The sequence below is a fragment of the Leptidea sinapis genome, chromosome 4 (genome assembly GCF_905404315.1).
Source record: "Leptidea sinapis chromosome 4, ilLepSina1.1, whole genome shotgun sequence".
Lineage (NCBI taxonomy): Eukaryota > Metazoa > Arthropoda > Insecta > Lepidoptera > Pieridae > Leptidea > Leptidea sinapis.
In genome coordinates, this window is record NC_066268.1 from 16500404 (window position 1) to 16515911 (window position 15508).

At 36.6% G+C, this 15508-nt stretch overlaps 1 protein-coding gene across 1 annotated transcript; it reads left to right on the forward strand.

Annotated features, from left to right (window-relative positions):
• Positions 1 to 14434, forward strand: LOC126979962 (endoplasmic reticulum transmembrane helix translocase). The gene is made up of 10 exons (XM_050829557.1): positions 1 to 426; positions 568 to 657; positions 1332 to 1538; positions 1816 to 3762; positions 5113 to 5365; positions 7110 to 7306; positions 8117 to 8259; positions 9716 to 9848; positions 10753 to 10896; positions 13967 to 14434. The coding sequence occupies exons 1-10, from the start codon at positions 160 to 162 to the stop codon at positions 14075 to 14077; spliced, it is 3492 nt and encodes a 1163-aa protein (XP_050685514.1). The 5' UTR covers positions 1 to 159; the 3' UTR covers positions 14078 to 14434.
• Positions 14435 to 15508: the final 1074 nt, after the last annotated feature.

Sequence of the window (15508 nt, forward strand, 5' to 3'; positions counted from 1 at the left end):
ATGCCGTGTCAGAAATTACTTATCCACATTTGAATTTAATTGCAAATAAATTTTATAATGCAGTAATTTATATGGAAGAGTGACTAACAATGATTATTTTAAGACATATTTAAAATAGTATTATATTAGGTTCAACTGGTCAGTGCAATAATATTCAAAATGGTTATAAACAAGCAATCGTCATTGGACGATTTAGTTCAATATACACAATTATTTAAACCTGTAGCTACCGTATTACAAGGAACCATACTTCCTTTTCTAGTTATTTACCCCATAATATTCTACTGTTGGGTATTTGTTTACGGTTTCAATGAAAACTTTGAGGCTGGCTTTGTAATAGTAGCAGCAGTGGCTAGTATTCAAATTCTCATATGCCTATGCTGTTATTGGAGTGTGCATATACAGTGTTTTTTGTCTTGTTCACCAGTAAGTATTAACTCTTTATATATTCAACCCAATTTTTAAAATACAATCACGTAACAGTACTGATCAATCTGTTTTATTCATAGTGATTTATCTGTACTAAGTTATTATAATTTAAAATGTTTATTTCAACTGATCTTTTAGGAAAACGATCCATTGCGAGCAGAAATTGTTAAAGTAGTTCCAACATCAAATAATGGATTTCCAGAAGTTGTTCGCTTACACCATACTAAGGTATTTATTTTACTTAAATTTTTAGTGAAACAAAACATATTTTGGTTCAAAATACTATCTCTTTAGTTTTTATTGATTTTGAATGAATGAAATAATTAGTAATTAGTTTGTCATAACAGAAAATACTAAGTTACATTGTATTCTGGTTATTAAATTATCATAATAAAATATTCAACTTGAGATTGAAAAATGAATTAAACTCAATTGAACAATATTGTATTTTAAAATATTTTGATTTAGATTACTATCCAAAGTCACTGTTCAACTTACTTTTTGAATTACTGATTATTAAATTATAATGTAAACATTTATCAATCATATGTTTAAAATTTGAACAATTTATCAAATTCAATTGATTAATAATTTAGTTTAAAATATTTGAAGATTTACTTTTCAAAATAATGGTTATTAAATTATTATAATATAAACATTTATCAAGCATAATATAATTGAAAAATGATTTAAATGCAGTTGAATATTTTAGTGTAAAATATTTTGATTTAGATTATCATCCAAAGTCATATCACTCCTCAACTCAATTCAAACTCATTATTAAATTATTTATAAAAGATGATTGAATTGAACTGAATCAAATTCAATTGAATAGTAATATCATATTGTTTGACTATGAAATTGTTAAAGTATGCAAATTTTTAGCAATTATGATTTTCCAGTCTACTAAAGCAGATGACTCAAATCCGGATGTTTGGTTTATATTTCAAAAGAGCAAATATATTTATGATTGGGATAAAAAAATATTCCACACAATTGCATTCCCCATTACTAAGGTTTATGATGAATATCTAGAATCAAAAGGCTATACTGATGATGAATCTATTTTAATGGCAGAGAAGGATTTTGGTAAAAATGAAATGATAATGGTATGTTGACACTAGCTTTTAGTTTATTAAGTATATATTGAAGTTAAATATAACTAACCCTAAAGATTTGTTGTTCAATTAATTTGGTGCAAAATGGAGTCTTTAGAAAGGCAAAATATGGAAAAACAATAATATGTGATATGTTATTCTTTAACACAGTATTTCCAAACTATGTATGTCTGGTCTTGTCACTTACTGGCAGTTATTTTTTCAGAACTTTAATTTTAATTATCTTTGTTTATTTTAGTATCTTTATAAAGTTATTATATTATTTCAGGTTGTACCTGAATTCATGGAGCTGTTTAAAGAGAGAGCAACAGCTCCATTTTTTGTATTTCAAGTATTTTGTGTGGCACTCTGGTGTTTAGATAGATATTGGTATTACTCCATATTTACTCTGGTTATGCTGGTCATGTTTGAGTGTACATTAGTCCAACAGCAGCTAAGAAATATGGCTGAAATAAGAAAAATGGGAAATAAGCCATACAACATAAATGTATACAGGAATAGAAGGTGGCGACAAATTATGAGCGACCAACTACTGCCGGGAGATGTAGTATCACTGACAAGATCAGTCAATGATAATTTAGTTCCTTGTGATATAGCTCTGATGAGAGGATCATGTATTGTAGATGAATCTATGTTGACTGGAGAGAGTGTTCCACAAATGAAAGAACCAATTGAAAATGAAAAAGACACAAGGCAAAATTTGGATCCTGAAGGTGATGGTAAATTGCACATGCTCTTTGGTGGGACAAAGATTGTTCAGCATTCATCACCAAGCAAAAATATTACATCAGGCCTCAAGGCTCCTGATAATGGATGTATTGGATATGTTGTCAGAAATGGATTTAATACTTCACAAGGAAAGCTACTCAGAACAATACTCTTTGGTGTAAAAAGGGTAACTGCCAATAATTTGGAAACATTTGGTTTTATTCTTTTCTTGTTGATATTTGCAATTGCTGCTGCAGCTTATGTGTGGATAAAAGGCTGTGAAGATCCTGAAAGGAACAGGTATAAATTGTTCTTAGAATGCACATTAATATTAACATCTGTAGTGCCGCCTGAACTACCAATAGAGCTTTCACTAGCTGTTAATACATCTCTGTTGTCATTGTCGAGGCTGGCTGTATTTTGTACTGAACCATTCAGAATACCCTTTGCAGGAAAGGTTGAGATTTGTTGTTTTGATAAAACAGGCACACTGACAAGCGATAATTTAGTGGTGGAAGGTGTGGCTGGTGTTGGAGATCATAAAGATGCAACAGTAGTTCCATTATCTGAGGCACCAGTAGAGACTATTCAGGTTTTAGCATCCTGTCATTCTCTTGTGCAACTGGACGATGGAATTGTTGGGGATCCTTTAGAGAAGGCAACACTGAAGGCTGCAGAATGGAACCTAACAAAAGGTGATGCAGTTGTGCCAAAGAAAGGAAAGTCACCAGGATTAAAAATTATCCATAGAAATCATTTTTCTAGTGCTCTTAAAAGGATGTCCGTGGTAGCAGGCTATCAAGTTAATGAGAGAGGTTTTATGGAATCTCATTACATCAGCAGTGTAAAAGGAGCACCAGAAACAATAAAAACTATGCTGAAAGAAGTCCCTAGTCATTATGACCATGTGTATTTAACATTATCAAGGAGAGGTGCAAGAGTTTTAGCACTGGGCTATAGAAATTTGGGCAAATTAAGTTCACAGGAAGTAAGAGAACTGTCTCGTGAAGATGTAGAATCAGCTTTGACATTTGTAGGTTTTGTTATAATATCATGCCCATTAAAAACGGACTCTAAGAAAGCAATAGCTGAAATATTAAATGCTTCACATTCTGTTGTAATGATAACTGGTGACAATCCATTAACCGCATGTCATGTAGCTAAGGAGCTCAAGTTTACACAAAAAGAAGTACTTGTATTGTCAAATAGTAAGGAGGAGTGGAGCTGGAGATCTATTAATGAAGACATAGACTTGCCAACAAAACCATTCAAGACATCTAAAGAATTGACATCAAAGTATGATTTGTGTATAACTGGTGAAGGCTTATCATTTTTAAATGATAATGATCATAAATTCCTCCGTGAAATAATACCATTCATTAAAGTTTTTGCTCGATTCGCACCAAAGCAAAAGGAGTTTGTAGTAGTGACATTAAAGTCCCTGGGATATATTACTCTTATGTGTGGCGATGGCACCAATGATGTAGGAGCACTGAAACATGCTGATGTAAGTTAATGTTGTGTTAATAATAGTTCGGTTGGGGAATAAGTTTATACACATTTCATTTGTTTCATATTTATATTAGCATTAAAACTACACATTTATATCAAAGCTTCAGGTCTAATTCAATCGGGTGAAAACAAAGATTTTTAAACAAAATAGAAAATTAATATTTGAAATGCTATTTTTAATGCAAGTGCTAAGAATTAGAAATATGTCTGTTGTTGTTTTTTGGTACAATATAATATTAAAATCGCGACAAATCCGCGATGCTAACAATTAAAGCCAAAATTGGTTCTATACCCTTTTAGAATCACAGGCTTATTTACAATTCTAGTGTCACATCTAGAAACAACATTCAATAAACCTCTAAAAATATTGTAACATTATCATTTGGTCAGTAGAACAATGACGGTCGGCCAGTGTCATAATTTAAAAGTATTTTTACCAGTCTTAATAATTAGGTAGTTTCTTTAATTTGCATTCGCGCACCGCAAGAAAAAAGGAATCAAGGAAACCCTTAACAATAAATATATAAAATACATTTGTTATTAGTGTGGGTTTCAAACACAAGAATAATATTCTAAAATGGAGCAAAATATAGCATTAGAGGTGCGTTGTAGAGTTGTTATGATTTTGAAAATCTTACAGGTTCTCCATAATATTATGATTATACTAGTAAAAGATTCGATTTTTTTAATTGTAAATGTAATATGCATGCACTTAGCGTATTGAGAAATAATTTATTATTTGCCTTCCTGAAGCAGCTCGGGGTGAGGTGCACTGTGAATATTAAAAAAAAACATAAGATCATCAGCAAAAATGTATAAGTTTTTGTGATAAATTTCAGTAGGTAAGTCGTTTATAAAAAGATAAAAATAAAATAGGACATAAATGTTAACCCTGAGGAACACCTTATGTTACTTAAAACTCTTGACATTCGTAACCACATACCATAACTTTTTGGAACCTAGGTGACAGATAAGTGGAAAACCTCAGTAAATATATCACATATCAGTGGGAGCACAGGATGCCGCCTAGATAATGGGTACCACAGCGAAGCCTATTTCTGCTGTGAAGCAGTTATGTGTAAACATTTGTGTTTCGGTCTGAAGGGTGCCGTAGCTAGTGAAATTACTGGACAAATGAGACTTAACATCTTATGTCTCAAGGTGACGAGCGCAATTGTAGTGCCACTTAAGGAAAATTTTGGGTTTTTCAAGAATCCTGAGCGGGACTCCATTGTAATTTGCTGGACGTATCAATTACCATTAGCTGACCGTCCTGCTCGTCTCGTCACTTATTTTCATAAAAAAATGTCGGCACAAAATATATGTTTCTAATTATAAATTTTAGGTAGGTGTTGCAATCTTAGCTAATGCACCAGAGAGGCCTAGAGAGAAGCCCCGTGAAGAGAGACCTCCAGAACCGGAACCCAGGAGACCACCAGGCCTTCGGGACCCAAGAGCTGAGGCCAGAGCTGAAGCCGCCGCCAGACTCCGAAGAGCCATGAAGAAGCTGGAAGAGGAAGATCAGCCCCAAATAGTTCGCTTAGGAGATGCCAGTGTTGCCGCACCTTTCACCAGTCGACTGTCCAGTATATTTTGTAGTAAGTTATACCTTATTTATACTCACAAAAATATGGCGTAATAATGTAATATAGTTTAATATAGTATGTATTGAATTGATGTTCTGGTAATATTAGAATCTAAGGAAATTTAAGGAATTGAAAAAAAAAATTGGTTGTTCACTGTTCCGCTAGGCCATTGCGGCTATAAGCGGAGGTTCACTATTATACCGGGCCGTTTATACGTCATTACTCATTATTATTACACTACACATTCACTCATTATGAGCGGGCCTTATAGCGGCGCGCGGTGATATGACGTCAAGCAGCACTTTATGAAATATTTAAATTTATTACTATTTACTAAATTATTGTTTCGTTTATACATCAAAAAGTAATCTAAAGGAATATAGTTTGAAATGAATGTATGCCTTTTTATCTAACTTCAAATATTGTTGCTTGATTTTTTTATGGATAAACAACTAGTCTACATATTATAAGCACACAATATAAATTACTTGTACAAAAGTTTCACTTACTCAAATCGTTTAAATAAATATCTACTTTAGCCACTCGCTAGTAAAGTGCGTTTTAAATTATACTTTGTTAGCTGCAATGTGATTGATGAATTAGGTGACGCACAATTACAAAATTTGCAAATTTGGTCACGTTTTTTCCACATTTAAGGAAACTATAACTCTGATTTGATCTAAAATCAAAGTAAAGAAAATAATATGTTTTGGTCCAGAATAAAGAGTGTTAAGAAGTAAATGCAATGATTCCTGGAATAATAACGTCACGCGGCGAATTGAGTGACTGACAATTGACTGTATATTATCTACTAGAGCTCAGAGTGAAACACTTCTAACGTATACAATCACACCTTTATCAGTGTAGTATATACTCCATTATGTTTATTAATAAAATCACAAATGTATAACAGAGAGGTAGGGAGAGATTACAGGCCAATTGGCGGGCTCACTCTTCCCTGCCTTCTGCATTTTGCATCCGATCCCCACTCTTTATCATATCTTTTATTAATGGTTATCCTGACCTGATCTTTTTAAGTATATCCAAAATTATAAATTATTTATTCAATTCCGTCAGAAATTAATTGAACTCATGAATTGAACCTGCACGCACTGTATTGGTTGAAGTGAATCGTTGGTCGTGGTTGACTAGGATACCAATATGTAACTTGAGGAAATAGAAAAATTGCTTTTTGTTTGTTATAAATACTCAATATTTGATTTTGAACGTCCAACATATCAACGTTTTAGTTACCGTATACCGAACTATGTCACCTTTTTCAGAGGTTTCGATGGAAGTATTTATGGTTTTAGTTTAAACATTCGGACATACCTATGCCTTTACAGACAGGGTAAACTTCCGAATTATGAATAATTCTATCCTGAGGTGAATTTCTAGAAGTAAGGAAAGACAGTATTTTACACAAGCTTCCACCTGCAACTAATAGTAATAAGTCGCAAATTTGGTCTCACACGGAGTACCGTTCTCACCCTAGTCGCAGCTTATTCCACTTTACCGCATACAACTAAGAGCAACTCGAATCATCGACGATCAATCTTTTTTGGGGCTACAGTTTTCCCGAACAGATACGACGAAAGGACCTTGAAGCAGAAAGCATTCCACATTAAAGGACGGCAACAACAACGATATATAAAAATAGAAATTTGATTCACCACTTGCCAGCCCCTTGCGTGTTTGCCTATTAAAAAAAAACAAGAATTCGTGTGGTGTTATTAATGCATTTTTTATCTTTCAGTTTGCCACATAATCAAACAAGGCCGCTGTACTCTCGTCACAACCCTGCAAATGTTTAAGATACTGGCTCTGAATGCATTGATATTGGCATACAGTCAATCTGTTCTATATCTGGACGGTATCAAGTTCAGCGATACTCAAGCTACACTTCAAAGTTTATTGCTGGCTTCATGTTTTCTGTTTATTTCAAGATCTAAGGTATATTTTATGTGATGTTGTAATAAGATAGAATGTGAGTTAGTTATTGTAGGATGATTAGGAAGATGAGTAGGGAGCAGTAAAAGATTTGCCGTGTGAACTGCTTATATGAGATAGAGATAAATAAATTGAGTACAATATAAGATCTGCCGCGAGCTGCTACTAAGAGATCGAGATGTACTGAGTAGCTAATAAGCAGTATGGATTTTGGTAGCTTACGGGTGAATAACTAAAATAATTTACTTTTATGATAAAAATTATGCAGCATGGCCTTATTCGGTGTCACTACCACCAATACGTGTAAGTTGTAAGTAGGTGTACGGGACACTATGAGAGTCCTTATGGGAAGTTCCCACATTGATGTGGTTTGGTGGGAATATTATCAAAGAAGACAATGTTTTTTTTTATGTTTGTTTTTATTTTAAATACACAATTAAAACACATACTTCTTGGTATGCTGTCTTGTTCCCAATATTTTCCCTTTTAATTGTTTACTGCAAACAGCAACTGTCAACTCCAAGGGGCTGCTGACAAGTAGTTGGTGTCTTCTGCACTAACACAGTGTACTGAGTGAGTCGGCAGGGAAATAAGTGTCGTAAAGTTATTTTTTATGCTTTAATAATTTTTATTACCTTATTAAATTTACTATTTTAAGATTTTAATTAATGTTGTAAATTGAAGGTTGTATGTCTCTTATTGCTAATAAAGTGCAATTCTATTCTAAATTTTTAGCCCAATCTCGTATGGCGGATTTTTACTTCCAATAATGATTTTTACACACAATTCTTGAATAGTTATATTCTCTTTCAGCCACTAAAGCAGCTGTCGAAACAGCGCCCTCTACCGAACATATTCAACTTGTATACCATCATGACGGTACTCACACAGTTCGCGGTACATTTCCTGTGTCTCATATACTTGGTGCGGGAAGCTACGGCGCGATCTCCCGACAGGTTGGTTTGAACAAGCCCATTAAGGTTAAGTTGGAATGTCTTCTGTGCCTGTGATTACAGATATTCACTCTCCCTTCAAACCGGAACACAACAGTACAAATGCACTTTTGCTTAGCGATAGATAGAACTATCCCATATAATATGAAAAATTAACTTATATATCTGGCATCCAAAGACGAGCGAGGTCATTTGATGGTTGATTGTTACCCTTCACATTGCATGGCAATTAATAAGTCGCCAATGTGTTGGGAGATTCATTAAATAAATTTGTTATGTTTTTAAAGTGATAACCCTCACTTCTGGGATTAAATACACAAATAAAGAACCGCATCGTTCATAATTTTAATTTCAAATTTTATTTGTGTCATTAAATGAAGTTAGTGTTCATTCCACACTTCATGTCCCTTGAATTTGTGAACGGTGGTTCTTTGCTCAGTGGTACTCTATTAGAGTCATTTCTTATGAGCTTTGTTTGTGAGGGTATTTTTCAAACTTTCCTTGCTAGGAGAATATACCTAGTCGCACCTTTCTGTTATCAATTAAATGGGTTCTATTTATTTTATGATCTAATACACACTAAGCCTTTTTTAAGCCTAACAAATTCTAACAATAAATGGTTTTATGGTCGTCGACAAAAATGTGTTGGTATATCTATCGATAGTACGACTTCCGGACATACGGGGTGGGAGCTCACCTGTACTAGCTTCTTCCATTTGACCGGATAAAACGAAGAGCGACCATCGACGATCAAGTCATCTCCGATTAGCTTGACAGTTTGGCGTTGTATAGAAATGAGAGTGGGTTCTCTCTGCATCTTCTACCTCATATATCACGGGCAGTGCTCTCAGGAGCTGTTCGGGTTGATACCAGCAGCTGAATTCCACCACCAGACATTAGGTCAAAATGCGAATCATGTTGAATTCTGGCATTCTAAAACCAACCGTTTTGTAATAAACTTCACGCACAGCCATTTCTGGTATCAGTTACCAACTGAAGTTTTCCCGTACCGATAGGACTACGATATCTTCAAGCTTAGAGTGTACTCCCAACATAAAAGCCGGTAACGCATCTCTTGACACCTGGTGTTGCGAATGTCCATGGACGGTTGGTTGCCTTATACCACTTCTCATCACGTGAGTCTCTTGCCTGTTTGCCCTTGCCCCCTGCAAGGCTTATATTAAAAAACTGACTGAAGAGCATACCTAACATTTGAAGTGTCTTGAAAATGACCGACGGATCAAAATCTATTTTATACAATAAAACAAATATCATCATCATAATGATAATAAAGTCCACTGCTGGAAAAGGCCTCCTGAAAGATCACGACGAGCGGTCTTGCGCTGCTCTCATGTTCAATGTTTTTAATGTTATGTTTCTAAGTTTTTAAAGAAAGATTTTAATCATCAAAGATTTCTCTCAAATATTAAGTATTAATTTCTAAATTTGTTAATTTCAGAGATGTAACTCCCAAGCTAGACATGGATCTTGCTGAAGATGAGGAGAGGCCATTCCAACCAGATTTATTAAACAGTACTGTGTATATCATTTCCATGGCGTTACAAATATCTACATTTGCTATTAATTATAGGGTAAGTTTACTTAAATTGTGTTTCAACTCAAAACTATCATAGGAATATTGATTCCTAATTAAAATTGGGTTAAAACTAGTATCTTATCATTATCACATCCTTGTATCGTGTTTTACTTATTGATAGTGTGCGTGTACTACAATGTTCGCATACAACAAGTTATACTTCTTTAGCGTAACAAAACTAAATACCTTAGATAACGCCAGAGGTCGTGGTTTCGAGTCCCGCATCGTTCAAAAAATTTTGTTTCCAAATTTTATTTGTGTATTAATCCTAGAAGTGAGGGTTATCACCTTAAAAACATAACAAATCCCTTAGATAATTTAAATGTCTAGATAAAGCTTCATGCTGATAGACAACAGATGAAAACAGGCCAGATTTATAATTAGGTTACGTTACGTTTATTTAAATATCATTAAATTATTTTTTATACAATTAGAATGAAGTTTCATTGGTTGTAGTTCAGTAGACATATGAGTTACAAGATGTGGTAGCTGAAGTATTATACAAATAGCAAAAAATGTGGTGCACTATATGCCAATTTTAAGATGACGTCATAACTTCAACTGTTAACCATAACCGTCCAATCTTCACCATAATAGCGACCCGTCCAAAAGTTTAATAAATTCAATAAATATTCGATATTGACATGATGTCTCACTTTATAACTTTAACCTCTTTATCCTTGGTATAAGGAATACGACACATTCCGCAGTCATGTGTTACTGTTAACGTTAGATTTGACTCAAACCTTAACTATAACAGCTATATGATGCAAGCCAGCCCTTTTGGCCCCTTAGCCAAAATAATAATAAATTATATTATTTATCATAATATTATTATACAATAAATGTTAGATGCTTAAAGGATTATCTCAAAGACTTAAATTTATTAATGAATGCAGGGTGAGCCTTTCATGGAGGGTCTTCGTGCCAACAAACCACTCCTGTACAGTATTGTGATATCTGGTGGGACAGTAGTAGCCCTGGCTGCTGGGTTACTCCCGGACCTCTCCAGCATGTTTGAGATCGTTGACTTCCCGTATGAGGTAACATGTTTATTTATATAATATTATGTAAGCTAAATATTTTATAAAACATTTTTAACTAAAAACTAATGAGACTGATTTATTGATTGACGACCAACCCACAGCCTCGTGTATAATGAACAACTTAGCTCACTAGTACCATAATATACTATCATTGTTAATATTTATTTGATGATAATAGATAAATTATAGTACTTAATAATTTTGCATGAAGGAATAAAAGTAATATTAATTGATAATAGTGAACTGGGCACACTATTAATTTAATTAAAATACCAAAACCAAATAATTATGAGGCAACTCCCCCCCGTCCTTCAAAACAAAATATGAGTCTACTCTCTGGCTCCGCGTAGATTTAGAGGACCGCGTCCGCATCTATGCGTGTGTCTACAGGTCCCATAGTGGTAACGCAGAAACGGATCACCTCAGGGGCTGCGTTCAAGCGGCATTTGATGACGTGCTTGCTCAGATCCCCTCCGCTGAAATTGTAGTCTTGGGTGATTTCAACGGGCACAATGCCGAATGGCTTGGATCACGTACCACAGACTACGCAGGGCGATCTGTGCATAATTTTGCATTGGCGTATGGTCTGTCCCAATTGGTTGAGTCGCCGACGCGGCTCCCGGATGTGGATAGTCACATGCCGTTCTTATTAGATCTTCTGCTGACTACACATCCCGATGGTTACCAGGTCTCTGTCGACGCCCCTCTCGGAACGTCCGACCATTGCCTGGTCAGGAGTCTAGTGCCTATCCGACGCCAACGTCGCAGACCACCAGCGAACCGCCGCGTTTGGCACTACAAGTCAGCAGATTGGGATAGGATGCGTTCCTTTTTTGCATCCTACCCTTGGGACAGGGTTTGTTTCCCTTCGGATGATCCTAGTGCCTGCGCCGTTGTAGTAGCCGATGTGATACTGCAGGGCATGGATATTTTTATACCAAGCTCTGTAGTACCGATCGGTGGCAGATCACAGCCCTGATTCGATGCGTCAGTAAAGCAGCATCTGACTGCAAAGAACAGGCGTATCGAACTTGGGTTGCGGCGCTGGGCTCAAAGGATCCGAACTGCAAAGTTCTGAAGAGGAAATATAACCGTGCCTCCAGTTTTTTTACGCGGCAAATCGCCCGTGCGAAATCGAAGCACGTCGTCAAAATTGGCGAGCAACTTTCCAGTTACCCGACCGGAACACATAAGTTCTGGTCGTTGTCGAAAGCTGCTCTTGGTAACTTCAACCAGCCGTCCATGTCGCCGTTGCACATGAGGAATGACACCCGGGCCCATACGGCAAAAGAGAAAGCCGATCTCCTGTGCACTCTTTTTGCCTCCAACTCGACTCTTGACGACAACGGTCAAAACACCGCCGACTATCCCGCGGTGTCAGAGCTCCATGCCTGAAGTACAGTTCCGACAGAAAACTGTTAGGCGAGCTCTGTTTTCGTTGAAAGTCAGGAAGTCGAGCGGGCCGGATGGCATTTCTCCAATCGTGCTTAGAACGTGTGCCCCTGAGTTGACGCCGGTGCTAACGCGTTTATTCCGGCACTCTTTTTCTAAAGGCGTAGTCCCTGATTCATGGAAGTCAGCCCTTGTCCATCCGATCCCAAAAAAAGGAGACAGTTCGGATCCGGCAAACTACAGGCTTATTGCTATTACCTCCCTAGTCTCCAAAATCATGGAGAGCATAATTAACTGCCAGCTCTTGGTATACCTTGAGGGTCACCAGTTGATCAACGACCGGCAGTACGGCTTCCGCCATGGTCGGTCGACTGGCGATCTTCTGGTATACCTAACACATAGATGGGCGGCGGATATTGAAAGCAAAGGGGAAGGCCTGGCAGAAACTTCCATCATTTGGGCTTCCCGAGAGCTTATGCAAGTGGACCTCCAGCTTCCTCACTGGGCGCAGCATACAGGTCGTTGTCGATGGTTATTGCTCGAATCCCAAGCCCGTGAACGCTGGAGTGCCCCAAGGCTGTGTGCTATCTCCCACGATGTTTCTTCTGCATATCAATGATATGTTGGACACCGCCAACATGCATTGCTATGCAGACGACAGCACTGGTGATGCCGTATACACTGGCCATGCAGGTCTCTCTCGGGAAAACGTCGACCAGTGCCGGGAGAAACTTGTGTCTTCTATCGAGTCCTCTCTCGAGAAGGTCACGGAATGGGGTAAGTTGAACCTTGTCCAATTTAACCCCCAGAAGACTCAAGTTTGCGCGTTTACCACTAAAAAAACCCCATTTGCCGTATCACCGCTCTTCGAGAACACTTCCCTTAAAGCCTCGCCTAGTATCGGAATCGGAAAAATCAAAAAGAAATCGGAAAGCTCGAATTGTCGGGGACCCAGTACTCTGTGAACGGCTGGATCACTTGGCGTTGCGTAGAGACGTCGCTTCAGTGTGTGTCTTCTACCGCATTTATCACGGGGAGTGTTCCGAAGAGCTGTTCAACCTGATTCCTGCCGCCGAATTTCACCTTCGCACGACACGCCACAAGTTACGATATCATCCCCACCATCTGGATGTGTGGCGGTCCTCCACAGTGCGGTTTTCAAGGAGCTTTCTTCCTCTTACCACGAAGCTGTGGAATGAGCTTCCTTGTGCGGTGTTTCCGGGACGATACGACATAGGTACATTCAAGAAAAGCGCGTACACCTTCCTTAAAGGCCGGCAACGCTCTTGTGATTCCTCTGGTGTTGCAGGAGAGTGTGGGCGGCGGAGATCACTTAACACCAGGTGACCCGTACGCTCGTTTGTCCTCCTATTCCATAAAAAAAATATAAATAATGGATAAATGTGCTTACAATGTAAGAAATCGATAAAGCTTTTTTATATATTACGTAAGTAAGGTTCTGAAGTGGTTCTAGGTACGAGGGAAGTTCACTAAAGAATTCTAATCAGGACAATAATTGAAGACTGCAGACTCAACATACTTTTTTTGTCTACGGGAGTATTATCAAGTTTACGGGTCATCTGATGGGATATGATCGAAATACCCCGGTAGAATCAAAATAACCTTGAATTTAAAATAAAAATGCGTCAATTAATCATTGTGTTATTTGTTTCAGTATCGAATGATTTTACTGCAAGTGTTAGCAGCGGACATGTTCTTCTCATATCTGGCCGACCGCCTGTGTCTGATGTTGTTTGGGGAAGGTCGCGCCACTCCGCCCACCTAACGACACATTCCCGACTATTTCCGACAATATAATATATTTTATATACGTGTGTATTTGACGAGAATTTATGTTGGTTCGAGCGAGTACAGGCACAGTATATATTTGCTAAAGCAGTGTGGAACCTACGTACAAATGTTCTAAACGACGCACGCACACAGACGCAGGTCTCAACAAGGCCAATAAGCTGCTGTCAGTCGCTCGAGCTCTGCGCGGTTCCCATATTGCTTTGACTGATATATTTATACTGTGGTACCGACCTGGTTAGGGACACCATCTGCTCAAATATGATCTTATGCATTTATTGTACGGATGTGTCATTGGTGTTTTATTTATTGGTAATAAATGTGTAGTTATTTATCTTTGATTTATTCATTTAATGACATTGCCAATTTCCTTTTAGACTCTTTATATTGCTATAAATAATAATCGCAAAGAATTTGTCATTTAAATAGAATGGACGTATACGTTACTAATTGTATATCTTATATACAATTTTTGTTTGATTAAATACTTATAAAAAACATTTTTTTGGATTATGAAAAGACACTTACATATTGTGACTCTCATACATCAAAACTATTAATTTTACATAGCCTTAGAGTCTGAACAACGAGTCGTAGCAGCCGAAATAAGCATGAAAAAAAAATTTGGCTCGCAACACTGAAAACTATGTGGAAAATAGTTTTGATACTTTTATTATTTCTGAGTTTTCTTATGTCGTGCCTAATAGACATACTTTATTTATTGACATTAGAAACCGAAATACCAACAGTGCATTAGGAATAAAACCTTTATCTGATCCAGCGTGTACTATACCTGCTGATATTTTTCCGATCACGCCGCTGGTTGGTGGATGGCTTTTTCAGTGGTGACTGCACTATCGCCCTTAATTTTTTAATTGGTTCTTATTCTTATTCCTTGATCGTCATCAATACTATCTGAGAGCTAAATATATTGTGCTAAATAATTTAACATAAGGGAAATAAATTCCAAGTATCAAACTGGTTTGAGTAACGTACGTGCAATTGAAATAATTTCATCGGAAATACATTCTTCTTCTTGTGTTTGATTTGCATTATTTTTACAATGATAAATAACTACGATCGTAGTTTTTTTATCATTGTAAAAAAGCAACGTCTATTGCTCCTAATACGTTCTGTCATATTAAATACAAGAAATAACAAAAAATACTTCTTGATTAGTATTTTAAAAATTAAAATATAGTGCTGTCAGATTCAGAATTCATAAAAATTCGACTGTCACGAGTCACGACTCGCTTACGAGGGTGACTCTGAAAATGTTAAGAACTAGCCATTTGTAAACAAAAAGATAAAAATACCACCCACAATTATAAACAAAACAAAAGAAAATATGTTTTAATTTTGAAAACGGAGCTCATTGCTAGTATTATTGAGTATACATTAATTTATT

Excerpts from the sequence above, each read along its gene's own strand:
- LOC126979962 (XM_050829557.1), top strand. The coding sequence starts at position 160 with ATGGTTATAAACAAGCAATCGTCATTGGACGATTTAGTTCAATATACA. Across the intron at positions 427-567 it reads GTTTTTTGTCTTGTTCACCA|GAAAACGATCCATTGCGAGC; the intron begins GTAAGTATTAAC and ends CTGATCTTTTAG. Across the intron at positions 7,307-8,116 it reads TGTTTATTTCAAGATCTAAG|CCACTAAAGCAGCTGTCGAA; the intron begins GTATATTTTATG and ends ATTCTCTTTCAG.